This window comes from Girardinichthys multiradiatus, chromosome 14 (genome assembly GCF_021462225.1).
Source record: "Girardinichthys multiradiatus isolate DD_20200921_A chromosome 14, DD_fGirMul_XY1, whole genome shotgun sequence".
NCBI classification, from domain to species: Eukaryota; Metazoa; Chordata; class Actinopteri; order Cyprinodontiformes; family Goodeidae; genus Girardinichthys; species Girardinichthys multiradiatus.
In genome coordinates this window covers 43,516,055-43,542,487 of record NC_061807.1, presented here as the reverse complement: position 1 = coordinate 43,542,487, position 26,433 = coordinate 43,516,055, and the positions used below count along the sequence as shown (strand labels likewise).

At 40.9% G+C, this 26,433-nt stretch overlaps 1 protein-coding gene across 4 annotated transcripts in view; it reads right to left on the bottom strand.

The window, feature by feature from the left end:
* Positions 1–26,433, bottom strand: part of lrch4 (leucine-rich repeats and calponin homology (CH) domain containing 4) — a 77,173-nt gene that overhangs the window by 11,089 nt on the left and 39,651 nt on the right. For 2 of the 4 annotated variants that reach the window (XM_047385152.1, XM_047385155.1), the window contains exons 3-15: positions 21,986–22,115; positions 21,074–21,179; positions 18,515–18,764; positions 16,313–16,409; positions 15,857–15,968; positions 15,650–15,744; positions 14,915–14,961; positions 8,055–8,207; positions 7,653–7,721; positions 7,411–7,465; positions 7,151–7,214; positions 5,235–5,336; positions 5,055–5,152 (exon numbers count right to left, since the gene is read on the bottom strand). In XM_047385152.1, the coding sequence (XP_047241108.1) occupies positions 5,055–5,152; positions 5,235–5,336; positions 7,151–7,214; positions 7,411–7,465; positions 7,653–7,721; positions 8,055–8,207; positions 14,915–14,961; positions 15,650–15,744; positions 15,857–15,968; positions 16,313–16,409; positions 18,515–18,764; positions 21,074–21,179; positions 21,986–22,115 (1,378 nt within the window). The remainder of the gene's footprint in view (positions 1–5,054; positions 5,153–5,234; positions 5,337–7,150; positions 7,215–7,410; positions 7,466–7,652; positions 7,722–8,054; positions 8,208–14,914; positions 14,962–15,649; positions 15,745–15,856; positions 15,969–16,312; positions 16,410–18,514; positions 18,765–21,073; positions 21,180–21,985; positions 22,116–26,433) is intronic. The other 2 variants (XM_047385153.1, XM_047385154.1) reach the window with 2 other exon arrangements.

Genomic DNA, 26,433 nt, shown 5'->3' with positions numbered 1-26,433 from the left:
GTTTCCAGTAAAATTATGCACAAAGGTTTCAAAAGTTAAAGTCTCAAACCACTGAAAACTGTACGTCTGTTCCCACAGTGTGAAATACTAGAGAAAGTGTCAGAGAGATTCAGTTTCAATTCAATTCAGTTTATTTCTATGGTGTCAATTCACAACATGTCGTCTCAAGACACTTCACAAAGTCAGGTTCATACATTCCAATTAATCCTAACTATCAAACAGTTCAGTCAGATTCAGTTATTTATTCTAATTGGATAAAAGGTTTTTCTGTCTAAGGAAACCCAGCAGATTGCATCCAGTCAGTGACTTGCAGCATTCACTCCTCCTGGATGAGCATGTAGAAGACAGTGGACAGTCACTGGTGTTGACTTTGCAGCAATCCCTCATACTGAGCATGCATGTAGCGACAGTGGAGAGGAAAAACTCCCTTTTAACAGGAAGAAACCTCCAGCAGAACCAGAACCAGGCTCAGTGTGAGCGGCCATCTGTCACGACCGACTGGGGGTTTGAGAGAACAGAGCAGAGAAGGAAAAAAACACAGAAGCACCGATCCAGGAGTACTTTCTATGGGAAGGAAAAGTAAATGTTAATGGATGTAGCTCCTTCAGTCGTTTCGTCTAAAAGAGAGATGGCTGTATTAGGCATAGTGTACTTCCTTCCCCCACCTGTTGCTGCACACTGCTGGTCACTCCTATATTCTCCTTTACTTACAAGAAATTGAAGCCAGCTGTCATGGAGCATATCTGTAAAGCAGCTGAGCAGATAGCCTGACTAATATGGGTTTGTTATATTTCTAGTTGTGCTCTAGTTTCATCTCTACTTGCGACGGAATTCAATTTTTTTTTCTTGATCTTTAAAATATCTTTATTTGAAAGAAACCAAATAGTAAATAATGAAATTAGCAACTTATCTCACTAACCTGTAGTCTATTTGGAAGAAATAATAGTCGTTTTATAACTTATAAAGATTATCAGGATTCCTGGTTACTTTGAGGCCCAAATATGAGAAATAGTCACTAGTCAAAGTCTTTAGGAAGTCATCTGTTAGACTGGCCAATGGTAGCCTACGTTTGCATTTTCCCTACTTTATTCTGTAGCCAAAAAACTTCCAAACAAGTTTACATTTCTAGGAGAGCAGGGACAGAAATCTGTGTCTCGTCCAGGCACATTAGAAGGGTATCTGCATAGAGTCACATGAAGCTCCACCTTACTCCACCAACTGCAATTCTTTTCATTTTTGGTTGCTCCCTGATACCAGTTGTCAAAGCTAAATTGTAGAGCATTGTAGACAAGGGACCACCTTGACGAACTCCATTCTTATGGAAGATTGGTTTAGATTTCTTTGCATTTGTAAGTATGGAAGACTGTGGATGTGCACACAGTATCCTACAATCCAGATTTGTGAAGAGCTATTCTATAATATCCGGTGCTTTAGCCACCCAGCAAGAATATTGATGCTCCAACCCTCTTACTGGGATCTGTAAACATTTCTGTTCAAAATAACAGCAGTCCAACCAGATCAGTCACTGTTCTTGGTAGAAATCATATTACCACCAGGTAAATAATTTACTGGTAGGTGTTGTAGAGTTATAGAAAACCAGGATTCATTACACGAATGCTCCTTAGTCTGTGTCATTGAATAACTGATTAAAATAGATGTGTTCAAAATAACAGCTGCATGGAATTCAGTTATTGAGGTCAAAGACGTAACGAAGAGGATACAATCTGCCAAAGAATACATCGCCTGGCCTCAAGAGACATGAAGAAACATTTTGTGGACTAATGAAAGCAAGATTGTTCCTCTTGAGTTGTCAGACGACCTCAAACACTAAACTGAAACCACAGACCGTTCTGAAGACAGTGGAGCATGGTGGTTGAGTCATGAACAGGGATGGTTCTCTTCCTAGGGTGTCAGGCCTCTTTATCACATATAAGGGATCATGGATATATATGCTTCCAATAGGTAGTATTATCAGGGAGTATTTGATACATTTTCACTGTTAGGCTGATGATACTCAGCTTTATTTATTCTATAAATCCTGATGAGTCCAACCAGTTAGATAGACTACAGGCATGTCTTGAGGACATAACTTGGATGACTTTAAATTTTCCGTTCTAAATTCAGACAAGACAGAAGTTATCGTCTTAAAACATGAAGAATTTTTCACACACTGCAAAAAGAATATCTACCTGAGACAAATCCTGTTTGGTCAGGATGAGTTATATCAGCTATATGCTTTCCTAATACTGATGCCAACACTTCTGTAATAATGTTGAGATCATAGTTCAACAGAGCAACTAGACCATAACTTCCTGGTTGTGTTTCATCCCTGAATAGGCAGATAGTGGCATCATTAAGAGAAGGTGGAAGAAATGTATTCCCAACTGTCAGAAATCATTCTTAACAGGAGGGGGGGTCGGCAGGGTACCCTAATAAAACTTCAGATCCAAGCAGTCCGACCTGCCAGATAAAGAAACTTCAGAAATTAAATCCCTAAATGCTGAATTTATTGGTGGGAGAGAGAGAACAAAAAATAAATCTTGCTTGGCAGATGATTTTATAGAATGCATTTCTGAGTAAAACTCCCTAAAACGTTCACTAATACAATGTAAATCTGTGAAGAAGATGCCTGACTATGATCCTTTTTGTACATTGCCCATTTTGCACTTCTAAATCTAGCAGCTGGGACCATAGCATTTTATTCTCATATTGTGGCCCTGAGCTTTCCACTGAGCCAACGTGACTAATGCTCTGCGGCCTGCTGTACGGTTGCAGCCAGGCTCTCCATGACTGCTTACTGTGCAGCAAGGATGCCCTGAAACTTTGTAGTCTGAGAGGTTGGGTTAAAAGCAGTTACCAAATGCCTGTGTGTTTGGAGGCAAGGCTGGTTTATTACAACTAGCTGAAGCATCTGCATGTTGTTCCTGCCGTTTAATGCCTGCTTGCTTTTCATTCTTTATATGAGATGATCAGATTTTTCAGAGGCTAATTTGTATGCATTCTTTCAGTGTCTAACCCAGTCTCTCCTAACATTGCTGCAGGTTGAGCTTTTACTATGACTAACTGTATGTGCTCTCTTTAATCCTCTAGAATTAAAAACGTACTTACAGTTTATCTGCTTAGCTGTTTTTCTCTCCTAGATGAAGCCACTAAAGGAGCTCCAACTACGTTTAAACATTTTACTTTTTTTCAAATAGAAAGTACTCCTGGATCAGTGCTTCTGTGTTCTTTTTGTGTCTCTGCTCTGTTCTCTCAAACCCCCAGTCGGTCGTGGCAGATGGCCGCTCACACTGAGCCTGGTTCTGCTGGAGGTTTCTTCCTGTTAAAAGGGAGTTTTTCCTCTCCACTGTCACTACATGCATGCTCAGTATGAGGGATTGCTGCAAAGTCAACACCAGTGACTGTCCACTGTCTCTACATGTTCATCCAGGAGGAGTGAATGCTGCAAGTCACTGACTGGATGCAATCTGCTGGGTTTCCTTATAGAAAAACTTCAAACCGATTTGAATAATAAACTGAACTGAATTAGAAACCTGACGAGTTATGGAGGGGGCCCACTGTTTTTTTTTTTGTTGCTTCACTATTTAGTAGGTGTCAGCTGATTAACATTTTCCAGCAATAATTCATACCGCAGTACAATGGAGTGTTACGTCCAGCTTGGTGGAAAATATCTGCTACAACAAAGTCTGGCTTTTATCACAAAAAGTTATTTTTGACCAAGAAAGTAATGAAAGTTCCTTTTAAAATGCTTTATAGGTTCTATCCAACTAACAACTACAACCCCTGACAAAAATGATGGAATCACCAGTCCCAGAGGATGTACTTTCAGTTGCTTAATTTTGTCGAAAAAAAGCTAATCACAGACATGACACTAAACTACAGTCATTCTAAGTGGCAACTTTCTGGCTTTAAGAAACACTAAAAGAATCAGGATAAAACATTGTGGTAGTCAGTAACAGTTAAAGTTTTAACTTAAGCAGAGGGAAAAAATCATGGAATCAGCGAATTGTGAGGAAACAATTATGGAAATCACGTGGAATTTTTGTTGTTCTTCTTAAAGTGCCTCCAAACAACATCTTTGTGTTTGCCTTGTCAGCTAAAGAGGTTGGCATATGTTTTATCTTCCATCTGTACTCGCCATGTTAGCAGAGTTAAAAACTCCAGAGCAGTTTGGAGAGGGGAGGGGCTAAGTGTCTCTGTTATTGCAGCGTTGCTGCTGGACGAAATACAACAATTTGGACAAATGAGAATGGGTCAGTTTAGATCAATTTTGACGCAAATGACAGTTTTTAAATATTAATTTTTTAGCATCGATTACGTTGATATTTTAATTATTTTGACAAACCTAATTTGGAACGTGTGCAATTGATTTGGAACCTGCTCTAAGTCAATTACATTTGGTCTCAATTACTGATTGGTGGCCTTGAGACGACATTTGTTGTGAATTGGCAATAATTAAATGAAGGGATTTTAATTGAAAGTATTTATTCAAACACCTTAGAGTAAAACTAAAGAAAACTGCTGCATATTAAAACATCTTCAGCTGAAGCCAGGCACTGGACTGCAGCCATTGAGTCAGATATATCTTTAGAAACAAATGATACCTCTGTACGTTTTAGGTGGTGTGTTATAGCTGCTTTCTGAAGCCATGTTGAAGCAGCATATTAATGTTCTCCTGCAGAGCTGGGACAATATTTCCAGTCAAGACAAATGGATCAGAGAAACTGTAGCATCCAGAGGTGTGTTATTTTATGTAGTGTAGTATGTTAATGATTTTTAAAGCTAGGGGGTTTTCAAGCATATACATGGCATTCATTTGATCAACTTTAATGAAGTAGCAGACTGGAACTTGTATCTGCAAGTGCCTGATCTTAAAATGACTCAGGTTAGTACCAGGAATGGGGACCCTATTCCTATCAGGATTTCCATACTGTGTGAATCTCATACTGGCCCATGCCTTGCTTCTATGTGCAGCCATGAAGAAATCCTCAACAACCCACCTGTCTGAGATAAAACCATTAAAAAGCAGTAGAAGTGGTACTGGTGTGGTTTACCTTGCGTAGTTGTGTAATGTCTCTTCTCTCCTCTTTTGGCGAACGCAGAGTGGTGCGAGATTCACACCTACCAGAATCACCCAGAGTGAAAATGTTCCCTGACAAATCAGAGCAAGCTGAGTTTACTGAGACTGCAGCAGGGAGCAGAGCTGGAATGTATATGTGTGTGTTTGTGTTTACCTGTGGGTTTGACATTGCTCCGAGAGGAGGTGCGAAACAGGAAACTGTTGGGCTTCTGAGCTTGACCAGGAGGAGAGGATGCCTTTGGAGAGGACGGCACATCTGATGCAAATATTTAGGTCAGTTATACAAATGTGTTAGACAGCTTTTCAAAATTATTTTCAAGTCCCAGTCTATAAATACAGACGAGGGTGAGACCCAGCTAAACCAGTAGGGTAGAACACCACACAAAATGTGTAGATGCCTTCAGATGCCCACAGGTTCGGAACTATAGGCCAATTTGACATGATTGGACAGCTACATGTGAAGATAACCTGGTGCTGGTAATGCCATCTAAAGCAGCTAAAAGACATCCTCCGTGTCTGCTGACCTTCATTGTTTAAAGGACTGACAGGCGCTCTGGTAACTGTCTGTAACGCTGCTGCTCCACTCATGATAGAGATAAAAACTGATGCTCTCTGGTATGGTTCCTTGCAGACTTGCTTCCCTGCCACTGGGCTGCATGTGGACCAGATTAAATCCAAATCAGAACTGATGTTAAACTTGATGCTTAAAGGTTTGAAACCTTAGCGAGCAGAAAACCAAGGCAAGGCAACTTAAAGACAACAGATAAAAGAGCTGTGGAGTTTTAGTTTTATTATTAGTTTAAGCTGTGGGCTGGGAACTGAAAGGTTTTCAGTCCAGTGGCTGGGCAAGAAAAACCCAAACCTCTGGATCATCACTGCTACATGGTTATCTGTTCTCTGACACAACACAGACTTCATCAATCTTATTAGGAAACTATTCAATGTGTCATAACTACTGGACATATCCTAGAACAGATAAAAATGTTGCAGTTGTTTTTCCAATTGAACTAACAAGAAGCTAACAGGCTAACCATTTGCATTTTAGTACATAGGTTTTTTTTCCCAACCATTCGTTTTTGCCTCCAGGCATCTTTTCAGGTTTCCCTACAAAAATTGAACTAGACCTAATGCATCTATATTATCTAGTCTTTTTCAGCATATCAAGACGTTTCTTGTGTAAAAGTAAGCAAGCTACACTATAGCCAATGGGTGCTCAGGAAGGGTTAACATGAACTGAAAGGCTGAGAACTGACCTCCAGACTTGCGATTAGTGTGAAACCTTTTCTTTGACCAGGCCAACGCTCATTATTGTAGACAAATTCATACAGATTAGTTTGTTTGTGATTGGCTTCGGTCGACATCACTCTGTAAACTAAGACAATTCTATTACAAACTTTAGATACTGAATGCAGAAAGTGGCCATGACATCTGCAAAGCTCATGTACGACCCACTGCTCCAGCTCAAAATGCCATAAAGGAAGGTTAACCTGACTAAAAACGTAAATTGGTGAATCTGTGTTACTCTGTGACTTTCCTCAAGGATCCAAATGTGTGAGACAAAAACTACATTTTGGAATCGATATTCAATTATAAAACTGAAGATTAACATAGTCAGCTGAATTTTCAATACACAAAATAGATTTTCAAAGCAAATTACTCCAGTTTCAAACCAGTAAATTCAGTTTCAAACTTGTGCATTTAATTTTAAATTACACCAATACAGATTTAGTCTGAGCTATTCAACTTCAGTTTGTAATGGCACAGATTTCTGCCCATAGACTATTTCATGTTTTACATAAACATTCCTATAATTACCTATAATAGCTGCGTCCTCTGTATCCTCTGACTGCTGAGGTGAACAGGAAACTATCTGAGAATTAATCCATCACAGAGTGTGGAGTTAAAATAAACAGTCACCTTTATCCTATTTGTCCTGTTTCCACTACAAATAAAACCACTGAGGTTCTAGTGTGCTTCGATTACTACATCTGAAAGATTTGCATTGTGAGCACTCTTATCTTCAGGTTCATTCACATACAGCAGGTACTGGTCACTGAAACACAGCTGTACCTGTTCTGCTGCTGGAGCGATGCAGAAGGACTGATGGTGATCCTGTGCTCATCTGGTCAGCACTCTAAAAAACAGAGAGGGGGTTCAGTAGTAGCAGAGAAACTGTTATTTTCCTCAACCTTCAAATCTCTCTTTACTAGTCGTATGATACCATTCAGTTAACTTTTTTCTTTGTTATGTATTGAGACAATATGTGTCGTAAATTGGTGCAATAAAAATAAACTGAATTGAAACTGAACACTAGGAAGGATGGTACTTACTGCACATCTCTGACGCAGGCCTGTTTGGGCGTTACCATTTTCTGGTGAGCCACCACTAGAGGGAGACATACAACATGCATAATTCAGAGAAGGAAAGCTAATTCCCACACCCTCATTCTTTCTACCATCTTATTTTGACCAGAACTGAGGAAATACAGAGGAGAGTACAGGGAATAGAACTAAAACATGTAGGTCACTGTTCCTGCTCTGCTCAGTTCGTTTGATCTTCAGGATCAACCCACCATGAGCTGCTTCCTGTCTGTGGTGCAGAGGCCACATGACTTCCAGATTTAGTGGATGACTTGAACAAACTGAAAAATAAAGAGTATGGAACTGAGTGTGCACAGATATATATGTGTGGGAGAGACAGAGCTAAAAGCTGCAGACGGTGAAAGTAAAGCCTGGAATGGTGCAGCACAGCTACGCCTACTACTGACTGAGGGAAACACTCATACTGACTCGTACTGGACATGCTCATGGCATTTACACAATTCAGATTTGGCCTTATGTTTTGTCCTGTAAGAACATTATGGGCTAAACAAAACTTTTTCCACAAAGCGAAATGCATGTGTACAACAGGAGACCATCCAAAATGTGTGTCAGTCGAGGGTTTCTAAATTCTTAATGAAATAAAGGGTGCCTACCTGGCCTTCGCCCGCTGTTGCTGAAGCCGTTCTCTCTCCTGCCAGATGAACAAGGTGCCAGGCCTCCTCCTCTCCTCCAGGGTGGGGCTGGACGGTGACACAGGGGACGAGGACACTGATGAATAGGAGTTCCCCTCCATCTGGGGGCTGGATCTGAAGGAAAGAGAGATTATGAAGAGGAGAAGATGCTTATTTGGCACAGCTCATACTAACAGAATGCTGCACATTTTCTTTTAGTCAAACTGTTTCTGAGGTTGAGCCTGAATTTTCAGGACTACACCAGCTACCCAAATGCTGAGGGGAACATTCCCACACCTGGTTTTAAAATTATTCATTCCCACTCATTTGGAACTCTTTTCACAGTTTATGGACGTGGCTGTCATTAACTCCTGACTGTTCCTCCTGTGTAGTAACCACCTGATAAATATAGTAACTGGTCAAAGTATTCAAGCTCCTTAAGCTTTTTCTATTCATATTCTTCACTTAAAAAATAGCTCAAACTCATCCCATCAAGTGTGGCCAGCTTCACTATCCTTGCTGAAGAAACCATACTTGCAGCATGATACTGCTGCCATAAAGACAGTGTGTTCTGTTTAAAGAACTGTTGTGTTATTTACACATAGCATTTTACAGGTAGGCCAAAGTCCGAGTTTGGTTCTGAGCACCTTCTTCAACATCCAGAGCTGTAGATCTTTGCAACTCCTCCAGAGTTACCATGGGCCTCTTGGCTGCTTCTCTGATTAAATGCTCTCCTTGTCAAGCCTTTCAGTTTAGGTGGGCCTCCATGTCTTGGTAGATCCACCTGTCTTGGAAGCTGGTCCTCTCTCTATCTTTATATGATGGATTGAACAGAGCTCTGTGAGATGTTCAAAGCTTGGGAAATTGTTTTAGAACCTAACTCTGCTTTAAACTTCTCCAAAACTTTCTCCCTGACCTGTCTGCTGTGTTCCTTGGTTTCCATGATGCTCTTTGTTCTCTAACAAACCTCTGATGCCAGAGGTTACACACTTCTACACCCTATTAACTAATTTTGTAACTTCTGTAGGCAAACTGGATTTTATTTAGAGCAATCAGAGTAAACATTTTAGACTTGTCCTTGTAAAAACAAAAACATTTTCTTGCATTACAATTATGCACAACATTGCGATGGTTAATCACATAAAATCTAGATAAAATACATTCAGATTAGTGGTTATCATGAGAAAATGTAAAAGGTTTTCAGGGCGCGAATACCTTTGTAAAGCACTATTCCCTAAACCTCCATGATTAGAAACCAGACACTAGTCAGTTTTTCGGTATAAATAAAATGCAGACCTTTGACCTCGCCATAACAAGCAGAACTTCAGATCACCAACATCTCTACCTGTTCTTATTATAAACACTTTGATAGATTCAGCATAAATGTTTCGTTAGTTTTCATGATCTCCGAGAGCAGCAGTCTCACAGTTTAACCTCCAAAAACTAGTCTTGTTCCACAGGGGAAGCCAGTTCAGAAATGTTTGGAACGTCTTTTCTGTGCTTCAGTATGCCATTTTTAGAAGTCCCAGAGGAAGTGTTGGAGGCCAAGATGTGGAACATCCGTTAGTTCAAGCTGCAGGATGCCTCGCTCGTCCTCGCTCAGTAGAAGAACAGTGACAGCCCGGTGACCCAGTCTGAATCGTTGACCTATCAGGAAGCTCTGCCTAGCTGGGATTCAGCTAATTAAAGTCAAGCGTTTAAAACATTAAAAGCCTGGCTGAATGTCACATATTCATGAGGTGCCGATGGGTTTGTGAGGAGACGAAGCATCATTACAGATGAATGAATTGATCTGGAACCTCTGACAGATGGAGCTAGGTCTTGGACAATCAAGGTCTATGTAATCTTTATTACTCCCGAGGGGCAATTTGTTGTGCAGACAGCAGTCACATAAAAACAAGCACACAACAAAAACATTAAAAGAAAAAAATGGTCATCCCCACATTGTTGAGTTCACCAAGCTGACAGCAGTAGAAACAAAAGATTTTATTAAGTCTGTTCATTCTACAGCATGACATCCTGTAGCTCCATCCTGAAGGTAACAAGGAAACTTCTCCCCATAAAGGATGGCTGGGATTTTACCCTTCTTTAGACATCTGGGGCCTCATGTACGAAGCGTGCTTACGCAAAAAACCTTGCAGTTCAATGTTTTACACACAACTCGGCACGTCCAACAATGTACATTGCGTGAAAGTGTGCAGAAATCCATGCACATTTTTGATGTGGCTTGAAAATGAGCGGTAGCCACATAAACATTTTCACCCGTCAATAATAAACTACAGAGAACTAAATCTCACATAAATCCACCCAAACATGACTCCATTTAGTTTTATTTAATTCATGGAGCAGCAAACCTGATGTTTCTCCATGAGTTTGAGCCTCTATGGTTCAAACCAGAGAGATGACAATGAATTACATTTGGCATCAGACAATAACGTAACACACCTGAGAAAATGATGGAAACACCTCAGTCGGATGGAAACTGTAAAACTTCCTCTGTTTCTGTCACCTGTTAATGTAAATGCTCATCGGTCTGTGCGCTGAGGAGCATAAAATGAACGTGAATCATCTAATGGTCACTTTCATTCTCACTGAAAAAGAAAACGGTGTCATAACAGCAGATTAATTCCAAACAAGTCAGGCTTGATGATTCCTAAGGTGGACAAGCTGGAGACAATCACACAAGTTCATAAATAGCTGCGTAAAGTTGTGCGTAAGTGTGGAACGATGGCACAGCTGGGAGTCAACCCCAATGGAAGAGGTCAGAGGGAGTGTTGTTTTCATCAGAGATCGTACTGACTTGGTGGAAAATGATGATGCAGGCCTAATCAACCGGTTTAGATTACCAAGGCAATTATTTTGAAGCTCTGCTCGGAGCTGGCCTCAGTGTTACAGTGGGAAAATGAACTACCTGTACCAGTTCAAGTTCTCACTACAATGTGGTCCTTTACAACAAAGCTTTCAGAGGGAGCTCACAGACAGGTCGGGTATTTAACAGTCATCACTGAGCCGGGCCATGCCAGCCATATGGGTCGGCCTCATCCTCCACATGTTGCTCAGACATATAAAAGGTCCCCTAAACTGTGGCTCTCATTTGCAGCGAGGAGATGATTTCTGACTGTAACCAGAATCATGGACTGGACCCATACTATAGTGTACCAGCTGTAAGTGAATATGAATATGTGAATAGAAAGAATTTTCATTCAATATATGTGTAACCTATTTGTGATGCGCAAATGTGTCTCATTAATGCAATGGCACGTCGGCCTTCTCAACTCATGATTCTTTTATGCTATCAAATTAATTATAATTAATCTAATAATAGGAACAAACCTCCATGCACAATTTTCTATTTTTTAATGTGACGCCCTGAATGGTTGTAAAGATACTGTACTTCACATAGTGTGTGTGGCGACACTCTTCCTAATAGAAATGTGGGGAACATATTCAGGTCATTACAGTGATCAGCATTAAGCTATGATTGAGCTTAATGGAGCAGCCAGACAGCGCTGTTTGGACTTGATGCAGACGTTGTAGAACTAAACGGGTACAGGCCAAAAAACGTTTTATTTTCAGTCAGGTTTGAGTCACTGATGTCATTCAGGTAGTTGTTGGTTTGCTGTAACTACAAATAGCTGAATATGAAAATAAAATTTAAAAATCCCTTATTGGAAACACGGTAATTTCAAAAAAACTCCAGTTTTTCGATAAAACGTTTTTGCGTTAGAATGAGATGATTTTTTGGCCGTATGGAAATTGGTGTATTTCATAAAACTGCAATGGAAACAGTTTTTTCACATCACACGAGTCACATGATCAACAACCGGATGGTACTACTGGCAAAATAGACGAAGAAGTCGACAAGTAGTAGGAGGAGCATGTTTGGATTCACCAGTAGAAGGAGTATTTTCTAAATTTAGTTTGCCATGGTCAAACTCTAACACTCAGTACTTTAATCTAACCTCCCCAATAACCCTATACCATTCCAAACCCCTTTATGAAGTGCCTTGAGACGACATGTGTTGTGAATTGGCGCTATATAAATAAAACTGAATTGAATTTAATGGAAAGACCGGAATTGCGAAATTGTGTTTTTTCGACATTGGCAGAATATCGACAAAGTTTTGTGAACATTTGTAATGGAAACGCAGCTACAGTCTCTTAGCGATTTTCCGCTGAAAGGAATCAGTTCGGACTGTCACAGCACCGTTGCCATGGTTATTTGGACAAGTGGCGGGCGCCTTTCCAGCTATTTATACTACTTTGTATATGTGTTTATGGACGAGACCGGGCGGTTCAAGCGCCACCTGCAGCTACACAGAATTCACTGCAATTTGGGATGTATGAAAGCTACGTATGCGGTGACATGTCTACACACAGTTTCGTACATCTAAAGTTTTTGTGCGCCACAAGTTTCAGAATGAATCCCTACCGCAAACTTCTAGTATAAAAGCTGCGCACTCTTTCGTACATGAGGCCCTGGTCTTGTAGAGGTCACAAGGGTTATTCTGGGGTTTGCCTGAAATTTTACTACATGCGTTGACAATATCCTGCAGACAATGTTTTTAGCCTCCTTGAACGCCTTTCTTGAACCGCCACCTTAACGTGGTGGAAGGGTTTGAGTGCTCAAATGATCCTAGCTCTCGATTTACCGGTCGGTCTACGTTCCTACCCTCACCTATGGCCATGAACTTTGGGTCATGACTGAAAGAATGAGATCCCGGATACAAGCGGCTGAAATGAGCTTCCTCCGTAGGGTGGCCGGGCACTCCCTTAGAGATAGGGTGAGGAGCTCGGCCATCCAGGAGGGGCTTGGAGTAGAGCTGCTGCTCCTCCACATCGAGAGGAGCTGGTTGAGGTGGCTCGGGCATCTATACCAGATGCCTCCTGGACGCCTTCCTCGGGAGGTGTTCCAGGCAAGTCCCAACGGGAGGAGGCCCAGGACACGCTGGAGGGACTATGTCTCTTGGCTGGCCTGGGAACGCCTTGGGCTCCCCCCAGGAGGAGCTGGAGGAGGTGTCTGGGGAGAGAGACGTATGGGTGTCTCTACTGAGTCTGTTGCCCCCGCGACCCGGTCCCGGATAAAGCAGAAGACTACGAGTACAAGTACAGTGTTTTTAACTGAAACTGACCCATGCCAGCAGATAAAAGGTAAGAACACACTCATTAAAACATTAAAAAAAACATCCTTATTACAACAACGCTGGTGGGACGTTTTGGCCACTGACTCCACTTGCTGCTCAAAACACCATCAGGATTTTAAACATAGGATAGAATTACTGGCACTTCATGTCTCTGTTAGCTGACAGAAACCCAAACCAAACCCAATGAACAAACTCTTTTGTACCCTAAAGACTTCACAGTGTCACATTATCTCGGTGGAATTCATTTCCAGTTTGTTCAGGGTTCATTTTTTAAGTAATCTGTTCTAAAAGTAGAATGGGATGCAGGACACATCCAAATCTGTACAGATGCTTACATGTTTTGTGGATGCCAATTGCCACTTCCGTTTTTGTGGACACTTGCATCTACATGTGACATTAATAACAAAAAGCAGCTATTTAGTTACCCTATCAACCATCCTGTGTGCTCAGGTAAAAGCAGACACAAACTCCAGTAAAAATGCACAGAGAAATCAACAAATTTTCAGCTTGATCAGCTGACTGAGCAGCAACCATATAGTCAGTTTTATCCAACATGTCTGCAGTTCAGTGAGGCTGCAAGACCTGTCTGTTGTTTGACATGCTGGAAATACACACAAAGACTGAGGCTTACAGTTAAAGATTTAAAGTGTCATCTCAACGGTCATTTTGTTATTATTGTAATATATCAGAACAAGCCCAATTTTACAGTGACTGCTTCCTCACACAGAGCTAGGTGACCTGACCTCAGCACAAAAAAAAAAAAAAAATCACATGCAGCAGGAAGACTTGACTTAAATATTTTGACAGACCTTAGGTCCAAACCAGTACATTCAGGTTAAGTCAATAAGCCGAAATCAGTCTCTATTGTTGGCCAAGGCTTATATGTGGGAATTGTAAATATTACATATTTTTTGAAAGGAAGACATTGTGTCATTATATGCTAATTAAGGAACCTTTGACTCTGTCGGCAGTGATAGATCTGATGCTACCAACACCAGACTGTAATGCAGCACTTCTTAAGGCCTCAGGATGTTAATATCAACTTTTGTTTGTTTTTTTAAATCATATTGTTCCAGAAATGCCAAAAATGTAACATTAACAGCACACAGAATTAGCCTTCATGAAGTGAAGGAGTCCCAGTGCATAACTTTGTGTGGTGAGAAGTTGATTCTATTGATTTTTCCCAGCTATCTAAACACCCACTGAAGTGAGCCTGTGTAATGACCCAGAAACATTGAGGAACCTCGTCTTACTGATGCACCGGTACACTTCATCATGAATCCTTTCAGAAGGTGACAGATCCAGCGTGCTCACAGTGACATGATTTTAACAAAGTTTTTCCTCCTCCTTCCACTATGTACCATTCCTTTAACTAATTAATATCACCCTGTTCTGGTACGTTGGAGACACTTGTATCCGATAGAAGCTTTGAACTACAAATGCATCAATCAGGCTTTTCTAACCAAGAGATATTTCCTGTTACCAACTGTGATTTTCTTTCTCAGGATAATAACACCAAAATAAGTTTACATTTCAACATTGTATAATCAGCATTTGTATGTACCTGCTGATCAGTGGTGAGAGCTGATCAAGAGCAAGTTGGCTTATTGTGATTACTCACTGGCTGCTAAAATGCACCCTACATGGTACTGCACTGCTAAGGACTGGGAGTACATTAGCATGTTTTGAAAGACTCACCTGTTTGTTGTGTCTTGGCTTTGGGATGGTAAAGATGTCTCCTGCTCCTGAAAAATCAGACACTCTTTGCTAAGATAACATGATGACAGAAAACAAGCTCAAAGCTTGTATTAAAATCTGCATTTAGCTGATTCTTTGCCCTTGCCCAGCAAAGTGCAGGGTTCCTACACATTATCATGTTAAAATCCCATTCTTTTACAGACTCAACCTTCCAGTGCTCTTAGTCCCTTGCATTCACCTCAAAATATGAGGTACTAAGCTTTACTAGAAATGTATGGCAAATATTTCTACAGCAGGTAGGCTTTAAATATGTTATCTAATTAAAAAAATAGGATAGAGGACCCAAGGACAAAGAGAAAGGAAGGACATAAAGAAAAAGGGGAGTAGAAAACAAGTAAGGAGGGGAGGTAAGACACAAGGATGGACAGACAGAGGGAAGAAAGAAAAGACAAAAGCAGGTAGAAATGGGGCACAGGGAAAGAAGTAAGGAAAGGAAGGAAGCAAGGAAGACAAGAAAAAACCAAGCAAGATTTAGACACTGGGAGCAAAGTTTGGAAATACAAATGTTATTCCATACTCTTCTTTATCCACACTTTTCCAGACTGAGTAGGAACCCTGAAAGTGGATGGTAGCAGCATAACCTAACCACTGCTAAATTATACACTGAAAGGGCTTTGGTGGAAAAAGGCCCAAAATGTCAAACATCAACAAGTGATAGGGTGTGTATGAATGTACCGAAGGAGGCATGATGAGAGGTGTAGGTGGATCTATCCTGATCACCTCTGTCACGCTGCTGTTGATGAAGTTGACCTGTTCAGCTGCTCCATTCACTGAGAGGGATAAAAAAATAAAGTCTACAATTGAACTTTAATCTTTTGTCAGCTACACTTGCACATTAGGATAGAAAGTTTTAGCCACACTAATAAGCAAGTGTTCTCTCACCATTGTTAGCCTCTGGGGAACTATCCTCTTCTTCATCCTCCTCCTCAAGGTTTCTTTGGTCCCTGTTGACCTCAGCCATCTGAAGAGAACGCTCTGAGAAGTCATCGGCTGACTAAACACATTAGAAATACAGAATTATTCATCAGAATCGTTCATTTCAGCTTAGCACTAACTGGAGTTTAGAGCACTGTTGTCATGGTAACAAATTACAAATCAAAACTGGTTCTTAACGAGCCATATAATGACTTCAATGCAGCGCCAATTGTTGGTGTTAAACAGCTGGTATAATCGGCTGTACACTTAACACACTTTAAAACCTGATGAGGGCCGCATGATGTAATGTTATTACTTGTTGAATGAATTTTGGCATATTCTATATTCACAGCTTTCCTCCACTTTGTGTAATTCCGTAATATACAGCAGTCCTGACATGGATATATAATCCAGTAGTTGTACCTCATTCCCAGACCATCTTTTGCTGCCGCTGTCCACACTATTAAAGCCGGAGTCCAGGCCACCAAACTGACATGTGAACAGCTCCTGGTCTGAGAGGCTGCAGGAGGAAATGGAGACCACACATTAGAGTAAATTGAAAGCATACAACGACAAGATTAAGGTGTGTTACACACTCTTAGTGTTACTGCTTCACTGGGAAAGGTTAACAAGTATTTTTTTCTTATTTTTCAGTACAATATAGTATCACATTCTCTGTATCAGAGTCAGAGTTCCTCCTCCGGACCTTCCCCCTTATCTCTGTCCAGATTCTACAGTTTCCGCCCCATGGAAATGGTTTAGCAGGCAGCTAAAAGGGCTTCATCTGACCTTGTAAATATTTGATCAACTCTGCTTCTGTTGGTTTTTTTCAAAGCCTTTCAAATCATGAATTACTGTAGTTCTGTGTCACTGTGTACCTATATTCTATTTCAAGTTACCTCACATATTCCACTATCCTATTTCTTTGGCCTAGGATGTATAAACCGACCCACATTTCTTGGCGTGTTATTTTTCACTGCCCTTAAGCTGATGTGTGTGACTGTTTTAAGCTTTACAACCTGTTTTACGAACAGTTTTCCACTTTGTTGGAAGTAAGCTGGTAGTTTGTCTCAGAGAAAGAGACTGATCTCACGAATCTCTCCCCTGTTTATTAGGCTCAGAGATTCTTGAGGTTAGCCTAGACTGAACCTAAGGCTAACCTAGCCTAAGGCTGAAAGCAGAGGAGGCAGCTGACTTCTTGCAGAGGTAGGAATAGCATGCTAGATCAGTTACATAAAGCTAAATATCCACTGAACACACATGTGCAGCATCTGCAGCTTTAGTGTGTGTTGCCAACACTAACTGGAGAGAAGAGCTTTTGGTTTCAGTCCACATTCACTGCTTTCAAGTCTTAGAGCAACACCCGGTTGAAAAAGTTGCAGGGAGACTGGGAGAGGGAGACTGAGTTTCATTTTTAAATTACAGCCAGCTCTGAAGCCTCTTAGGAATACAGGTTTATCAAGTTAAAAAGGTTATATGGACACTGGAATACTGCTTGGGATCCCATGGAGTAAATGACATTTAGCCATTTACTCCATGGGAGTAAATGGCTAAATGTCCAAGTTTTTTACTGTCACAAAGCTGGCGTTTCCGACTGTCTAGATCACCACGACGAATGTGTTCACAGCCCTATTACTTTTTCATATTTTATCACATAACCATGTATTTCAATGCACCTTTTTAAGTATTTTGTGGACTTTGTGGCCTTTATTCAGTCATAGCTTGACAGGAAGCAGGTCAGACAAAGAGAGGGAAGACATGCAGGAAATGGTCCAGGGTCAGAAATCCAACCCAGGACAGCTGCATCATACATTCATTTGAAATATTTCTACAAAAACTCAGCATCACTGTGAATATATCCACATGGTGACACTTGGTGAGGGTAGCAAGATGCAGAGGGTGTGTTTTGCTTCATCAAGGAAAGATGGATGGAGCTAAATCCAGGACAATCCTGGAAGAAAACCTGTAAGAGGCTGCAGAAGACCTGAGACTGGGGTGGAGGTTGACCTTCCAGGAGGACAACCACCCTAAACATACAGCTAGAGCTACAAGAGGATTGTTTAGATCAAATCATATATCAGTGTGTTAGAATGGGCAAGCCAAAGTCCAAACCTAAATCCAACAGCAGATCTGTGGCAAGACTTGAAAACTGATGTTCACAGATGCTCTCCATCCAATCAGATGAAAGAGAAATATGCAAAGCTTTCAGTTTTTAGATATGCAAAGAGAAATATCCTAGTGGACAAAGTGCAACAAAACATGGTTCTACTGAATCAGTGATGTTGATTTCAAATGCATATCAGACTACAGATTTGGATTTGTATGAAATTCTGAAAACCATATCGTTAGCCTCATAGCATGTGTTTCCTTTTAGTTCCACTTTTTAACTATGCTCTACTTTGAGTTGGTTTGTCACAAAAAATCCTGATTAAATACATGAATGCTTTTGGTTGTAATGTGACAAAATGTGAAAGTGTTCAAGTGGTGCAAATATTTAGCCGATGCACTGTGCTTTTATCAATTTACACATTTAATTCTAGGTATAATTGTAAGTCAAGATCTTTTACACAATTGGTGCAAATGTTCTTTTATTTCCCACCCCCATGCCCCCTCAGTTGTCCTCACCAGCTTTTAAATCCAGTCGGCCTCAGGTTTAGGTGCTTCTCCAGCTCCTCGTGACTCTTACAGGCCTCCATGTTGAGGTACTTGAAGATGTGATATTTGCCTTTGGAGCAGATTTGTGCAGGTGGCATTTGTAAAGGATTGCTGTCCAGTGAGATGGTCTGCAGATGTCGGAGGTGACGGTAACACAGAGGCACGTGGGAAATTCGGTTGCAGGACACATCGAGCCGAACAAGTGGAAGTTCGGATATTTCTAGAGAATTAAGAGAAGAAAAATGTCAGACAGCAGTTTGTGTGGATTTCGCTGCACAAAAAATTAAGGAACACTTTGAAAACACATCTGATCTCAATTTGAAAATAAATCATGCTATATGGATTGGGTAATGTGTTAGGAACAAAAACATGCAACATCGCTCGATGAAGATTAGCAATCTACACAAGGGTTAGTCTGAAGTCAACAAGAAATTTAAAGTAATAAACTGATGGTGCAGGCTGATCCAATTTGCTGGAATGTCATTGCAACAACTCAAAACGGCACTCACTAGGTTTTAAGGCCCCACATGCTTGTATTCATGTCTGACAAGGTCAGGGCATGCTCCTTATGAGACGATGGATGGTGTCCTGGGGTATCTCCTCCCAGATCCTGATCAGGGCATCACTAAGCTCCTGGACAATCTGAGGTGCACGGTGGAGTCAGATGGACCTAAACATGATGTCCCAGAGATGTTCTATTGGATTTAGGTCAGGGGAGCACGGAGGCCGGTCAATGGTATCACTTCCTTCATTCACCAGGAACTGCCTGCATACGTCTGCCACAGGAGGCTGGGCATCATCGTGCACCAGGAAGAACCCAGGACCCCCTGCACCAGTGAAGGGTCAAACGATGGTTCTAAGGATCTCATCCTGATACCGAGTAGCAGTCAGGGTTCCATCGTTTATTCTGTACAGGTCCGTGTCCCTCCATGGACGCGCCTCCTGACCCACCACCAAACCGATCATGCTGAACAATATTGCAGGCAGCATAATGTTCACCACAGCCCTTCCACACCCTTTCATGTCTGTCACATGAGCTCATAGTGAACCTGCTCTCAACTATGAAAACAACAGGGGGCCAGTGCAGAACCTAACAGTTCTGTTGATCTCTGGCAAATGCTAGTTGATCCCCATGGTGCTGGGCAGTGAGCACAGGGCCTAATAGAGAACGTCAGGCCCTCAGGCCACCCTCATGAAGTCTGTTTTTAATGGTTTGGTCAGAGACATTCAAGCCAGTGCCCCCCTGGATTTCACATTTTAGGGTTCTGGCAGTACTCGTCCTGTTCCTCCTTGCACAAAGGAACAGATAACGGTCCTGCTGATAGGCTAAGGACCTCCAGCGGTCCTGTCCAACTCTGCTAGAGTAACTGCCTGTATAAATCTTTCCTGTTTATGAGATTGTCTCATTGTTGCCCCTTTAGTGCACCTGTTGCTAATTTCATTAACACCTAAACAGCTGACACTGATTAACACTGATATTATACTCAGACTAAAAAGTGTTCCTTTCATTTTTGGAGCATTGTACGTCTCTCTTTTAGTCCTTCAGATGCTGTGCCACTATCAGGTTTCAGCTTGGCACTAAATCTAAACCCTGAAAACCTCATCTGTTAGGGAATTAGTGGTCCCAGATGAGTCAGCTCTGCAACTTTATAGTGCTGTGTCCACATACTGTAACTTCTTCCAGCTTACTGTAAAAACATATTTCCTTTTTATTTCTGCAAGGCATTAATTGCACATTATCCATCAGACCTGCATTAAGTTTGAAGTAGATCAATAAAATCTTCATTAGTAAGCAATTAAAAGTGCAATAACCTACTAGCTTGCAGCTCAAACAGCAGGTTATGGGGAGAGGGTTTCAATAAAGAAACAAGCCTCTGCTCCAAAATGAACACTGATAGATTAAAATTTGAAGAAGCCCACATGGACAATCTAAATGCATTCTGGAGGGAAGTTAAATGGTAAATGGACTGAACTTAAAGCGCTTTACACTAGAACCACATTCACCCAAACGCACTCACCAACGCTCACACATTCATACACCGATACGCAGATCGGTATGAGGTTAAGTGCCTTGCCCAGGGACACATCAACATATGGCATGAGGAAGCTGGAATCAAACCAACAACATTCTGACTGCAAGACGACTACTCTTCCTACTGAGCCACAGTTGCCTCTGTGGTCAGACGAGACAAAGACTGAACTGTCTGGTCATGTCGGGAGCAGCGAAAATGATGCTTTACAACCTAAAAGTCTATGCATGACTGTATGTTCTTCAAAAACCCTTTTTTGACTTCTTTCTTCTGTGATTCTGGCTGAGCCAGCACAGCAGAATAACAACTTTTAATCTGAATCATCTAGCTCCTCACTTCCTGTCATCCATCTAATGGAGGAACCCCAGACTGTAAACAGCCTGTGGGTGGATGAGATGCAAACCTTCATCATCTTCTACAGCCACTTATATATTCCGATGAAACTGATAAGGGTCCATAATGTGGAGTTTTGTGTGTGTGTGTGTGTGTGGGTACACACCTTCAGGCAACGTGGTGAGCTGGTTCCTCCTTAGGTTCAAGTCCCTCAGACTCTCCAGTTGACCAAGTTCTGCTGGTAAACTCTGCAGCTCATTACAGCTGACATCCTGAGAGCGAAACAAAATAGATGCATCTCAATAAGTTCAAATATCATTAACAAGTCAATTTGTTTCTATGATCCAAATCAATATATTATACTCATGGACTTATATATATATTAATTAAAAAAGTATATTTAATACAGAAATGTTCTGTTACAGCCATTTTATGGTATATGCAGCCACTGGGAAAACTGGCATAAAAGATGTCCAATAACCAGCCACTGACACCCTACACAAGGGTAAGCCACATTGATAAAGAAGCAGGCTGTTCACAGACCTAAAAAGATTAACAGAACGTTTTGCGGAAGGAAAACGTGGTAGAAAGGGGTGTGCAAACAGCAAACCCCACAGAGAATCTACGGGCTGTTGTAGAGCTTAGGGCCTCTATTAAAGCAAACAGGGCTTCCTGAACACCTTAGCAGAACCACAGGCTGATCTGCACTGCATTGATGCAGTAACTCATGCAAAAGGAGCCTTGACTAAATACTGGGTGCAGATACTGTACATTATATCGACATACTCTTCAGCAGGCCCACATTGCCGTTATAAAACTCAGTTTTTATGTAATTCAGGTTTTCAGAAACTAAATCTTGGGTTTTACATCACTGTGTAGGAACTTCTAGAAGTTTCACTGGCGTTCTCATTTACTGAGATGCACGTCAACACTGGGCTGTCATCAGCCTTTAAAACTGAGAAAGGCAGCACGCCAGCTCTAGTGACCCATCATTCACATTCAGGTTATATCATCTTTACTTACAAATTATGAATAGGTTGCAGCGATTCTGAGAGATCAAAGTGTGTGTGTGTCGTACCAGCTGTCGCAGGTGTGTGAGAGAGTAGATGGATGAGGGCAGCGAAGACAGCTTGTTGTTGCTGACAATAAGCACTCGCAGGAGGGAAAGCTGAAACATGGATGGAGGCAAACTAGACAGGAGATTCCGACTGTGGAGAAGAGCAAACACATGAGCACACAGACAAAGAGACATATCCTCGCCTGGGCCAGGGGAGCAGGGGATTACATTTCTAAAGGTCAAATCACAGAGACGTTTTGGCTTTAAAACATCCTAAATGAAAAACAAAGAACATACTGAGGTGTGGTAACATCTCAGTTACTTTAGCAGTTCTCCTCATGGAGCTTGAACTAACAAGCAAGTTGGATGTTTTTTCTCATACAGTCTATTTGCTCTGACTTATGCTGCCTGTATTACAGCCATCTGGAGGGGGTTTCCAGTTTCCTAGCAACAGTAAGATGATAGTGTGGAGGAGTGAGAAATCTCACTGAAGTTGGTGTACCAAACGTTGGAAAAAGCTCTAAATCTTGACACTATGAAGAATAAACTAAACTCTAAGGTAATTGGCCCAATTTTGTGATTACTCTAGAAAGCTGTGCCCACTCTTGCATCCCAACACACAGCATATAAGTGTTAATGCATATCAAACTTATAAACACCTGTACATCTCAGTGTTGGCACTGCATAATTCCTTGATCCAGAACTAAATGCTGATCACACTCAAGCAGAACATTAGCAGATTTTTAACAGCAGCTTAATGTTCTCCTAAACTAAATGTGTGTACTTTATGATTTGCTGCGTGACTCCTTGCTGTCCTCTCATCCCCCAGGCAGCACTGAGAAAATAGTTTTTCCTTTCTACTGTCAAGTCAGTGACTTGATGTAATCGGCTAGGTGAAATGTTTTGATCAATTGGCAGTTTATCCTTGATAGAATCTGACTTTGTTATATAATTAGAAATAAAAGGTGAACTAATAATATGACTGTATTGAATTGATTTAAATTCAATCTGGACTGGGTTTTATTCTATGTGAACAGGATATGAATGGGACCAGTGGCACCTGTGAACTGGTGTTATGTAAATAAACAGAGTTGTATGAAAAAGGTCTAAGAGAGCTGATTAAAAGCGTAGGTTGTGTTTGAAATATGCAGTTACTTCCTAGATATTTCACAACAGCTTTTTAAGCTGTAATTTACAGAGATTATTAGTTAGGTCTTTACAGTTGTTTGTTTGTGTCAAATATTTTAGAGCTGTTAGCTTTCATGGTCTTTTCCTCAAATTTTGCTTTGGCTAAAATAGCGGATTTTGCATGATATCCACTTTTTCATTTTGGACAGAGAACTTAGATGGTTTGAGAGAGGAGTGAAGGACGCCATTTATCTCCAACAGGAAAACCATCTCTAAACAGAGGGTAAAGCCTCAGATTTCAGGGTTCAGTTCAGCATTAAGCCTGATGTCCAGTCAGTTTCAAACCAATTCACACCTTCTTGCAGCTCATCAAAACATCTCAGTCATCTAACAACTGCACTAACGACACCCTGTTCTTAGGGGATTCTAATGTGCACTTGAATTTAGACGTGCAGAACGGCACATTCCAAACAGCTTTATAGCATGGAACTTCTCCCTCACCAGCTCGGAATTGAGAAAGCCCTTTGGATGAAGAGTGAAAGGTCTTCAACTACAAGAACTGAAGTCCAAATGTTCGTTTTCAAACCTTTTTCTTTGGATCTACAACAAGAAGCAACAAATGGGATCTGGTGAAAAGATAGAAATGAGCTGAGGTACAGCTAGGATAATGCAAAGATTGTTTTCGGAAATAGAGCGATTATTGCCCCTTTTCCATGGACTCTACTTTGGCCGGTTCACTCCACTCAACCCATTTATCAACCATTTCCATGACTGGCTTTTCTGGACTGTTCCGGCTTTTTTGGTACTTGGTCGGCAGCAGGTCCCATTGGGGCTGAGCAGGGCTAAAATGCGGCGTGAACAGACTGCTGTTCACTGATCAGCAATGGGCTTAGTCAGGCTTATGAGTCCACGAGTAGAAAAAAAAACTGCCATTTTCCAAACTCGCTGCACTACTGACAAGCTATAGATTCCTCATAAGCAACCAGCAAGTCTAACCCATGGTGCAACGATGAGGTGAAGCTTTTTGGTGCTTTAAAGGAGATCGCAATACTGCGTCTCAGAAAAATGACTACGTGTTTTGGTCGCACAGGTATGAAGCACAGCACAAAACAATGACGGTTGGAGGCGGGGCTTCAAGCCTTACCTCGAGGTGTCAGTGAGTCAATGGAGGTTGAGCAGTCTGGAGCCATGCGGTGCTGGATAAGCAGCTGACAGAGCAGCCAACTCCTTAATATTCCTTTCAAGGAAAATGAATTATTTACAACGGCACATGCTGCTCTGAGCTAAAACTGGATTAGAATCTAGAAATGCGCTGGTTGTGTTCGGGTTAAGCGCGCGACCATGTGCAGAGGATATAGTCCTTGATGCGGCTGTCCCGGGTTCGATTCCTGGGCCCGACGACCTTTGCCAAATGTCTCCCCGTCTCTTTGCCCCTCTTTCCTGTCTACCTACTGTCAAAAAATAAAAAATTAAGGCCTCTAGTGCTGCAAAAAAATAAATAAATAAAAAAAATTACGGGATTAGAATCTAGAGCTGTGACATCCTGATTGGTCCTAAATGTTTCCCAAAAACTATGCAGCACAACATTTTGGAATATTTGCAATAAAACAAGCAAATTTATAAAAAAAAACAGTTTTTATGCAGATGGTAATGAAATAAATCATAACCTCTCCACAAATGTCACTATGCTAGCAACATAGGTTTTATCCTCCCACAACATTTCTTTGCATATACGGTAATGATGATGAGTTTTCACTGTCCAGCTAAAAATGTCATAAAAAAATTGTTTTTGATGTACTTATTTTTGTCCAAACACGTTAAATTTTAGATACAGTTCATATACAATTCCACAATTCCGCCTTTTATATGTGTATATTGTATATATGTATTTAAGGACATAAAGATATATGCAGAATATATCTTATAACGCAAAAAAAAAAAAAAACCCAGAGAGCAAAGTGTACCGGAGTCAAATTCCTTGTTTGTTGTATGTATGAACTTGACAATAAAGCTGATTCTGATTAGTTGTCCATGTTTATTCATACATGTGTTCCATAGTAGAAAAACCAGCTGGGAGAAGACATTTAAGTTCTGTTTTTGTTACATGTAGTTGAGAAAGTCTGCTAAGACTCTTTGTTAGCTTGAATTGAAACATTCCTGGAAGCCATTAGTGCAGTCTGGTTGTTTCTGACTTTTCCTAGAAACGGGCTAATAAGGACCCACTACACAAGCATAAACTAATCAAAATGCCATAAATCCCAGATCATTGTAAACTATTTTAGGCTTCTCTACTGGCATATGCCTTGATCTGAAGTAGTGTTTAGGAGGTTTACGCTTGAAAATGATTCCTTATTGAACTGCAGCAACTTGGAAAGTGTTAGAACTAGTCTATAGTCACCACCTTCCAGCAATCAAAACAAACATTTATGAGATCATAAACTACAAAAAGGCCCATGACAGTATTTCTCAGTGAGACCTGCCAAAGCTGACGTTAATAATAGAGAAAACTTTAAATACCGACACATGTAGCAACCCATGTACATTATGTTCACATTAAAACAAAGAACCTAAATATTCAAACCATTGTTTGGTGATTTGCATGAATGATTCTATTTATAGTTACAGACGCAAAATAAATTCCTGCTTATGTTGATGTTATTAAAAGATCACACCTTTCTGCTGGGAGTTTGACATTTAAATAAACTGACTCATTAAATAAAGTTGAATTATTTCAAAACTTCGAGAATATTCCCATACAGTAAGACTTCACAATACTCAAAACTGATGGCGATATTATTGGTAAAAAGTGCTACGACAGTATCGCTTGCAATATATCCCTATTTTCTTCCATCCTTTCCTGTTTCAACTGTGCTTCCAACACACTGTGTCCTTTAGCATCTGTGACACTGTAATATGTGTCAGGTGTGGAGCTCTACTGCAGCCAGACCCGTCCAAACACTCCTTTTTTATTAATATTGTGCACACTGATATTGCAATGATGATATATTCATGATATATTGTAAAACCCTATTTCTTCAGAATGTATGAAGACTGATCTGCACATTGGCTTTGGTGGTGAATGCTGCTTATGTTAGTGTTTATTGGAGTCTAAAGTTTTTCCAGTATTATTTCTTGTGTTTAAGGAGGTTCTGATATGTTCTGTTTTCAGGGGTTTTAGTCAGGACTTTGGGCTCAACAATTACCTGCTAATCAGACAGTGCTGAGGTCGAGATAGTGTCAGAGTAAAATGAAGGGATGTCTGATTCAGGCACTTTTAATTGATTTGTTTCAGAGTCTCTGACAGAACTCTGCTCCAAACATGTGCTGTTGTTGTCCTGTCT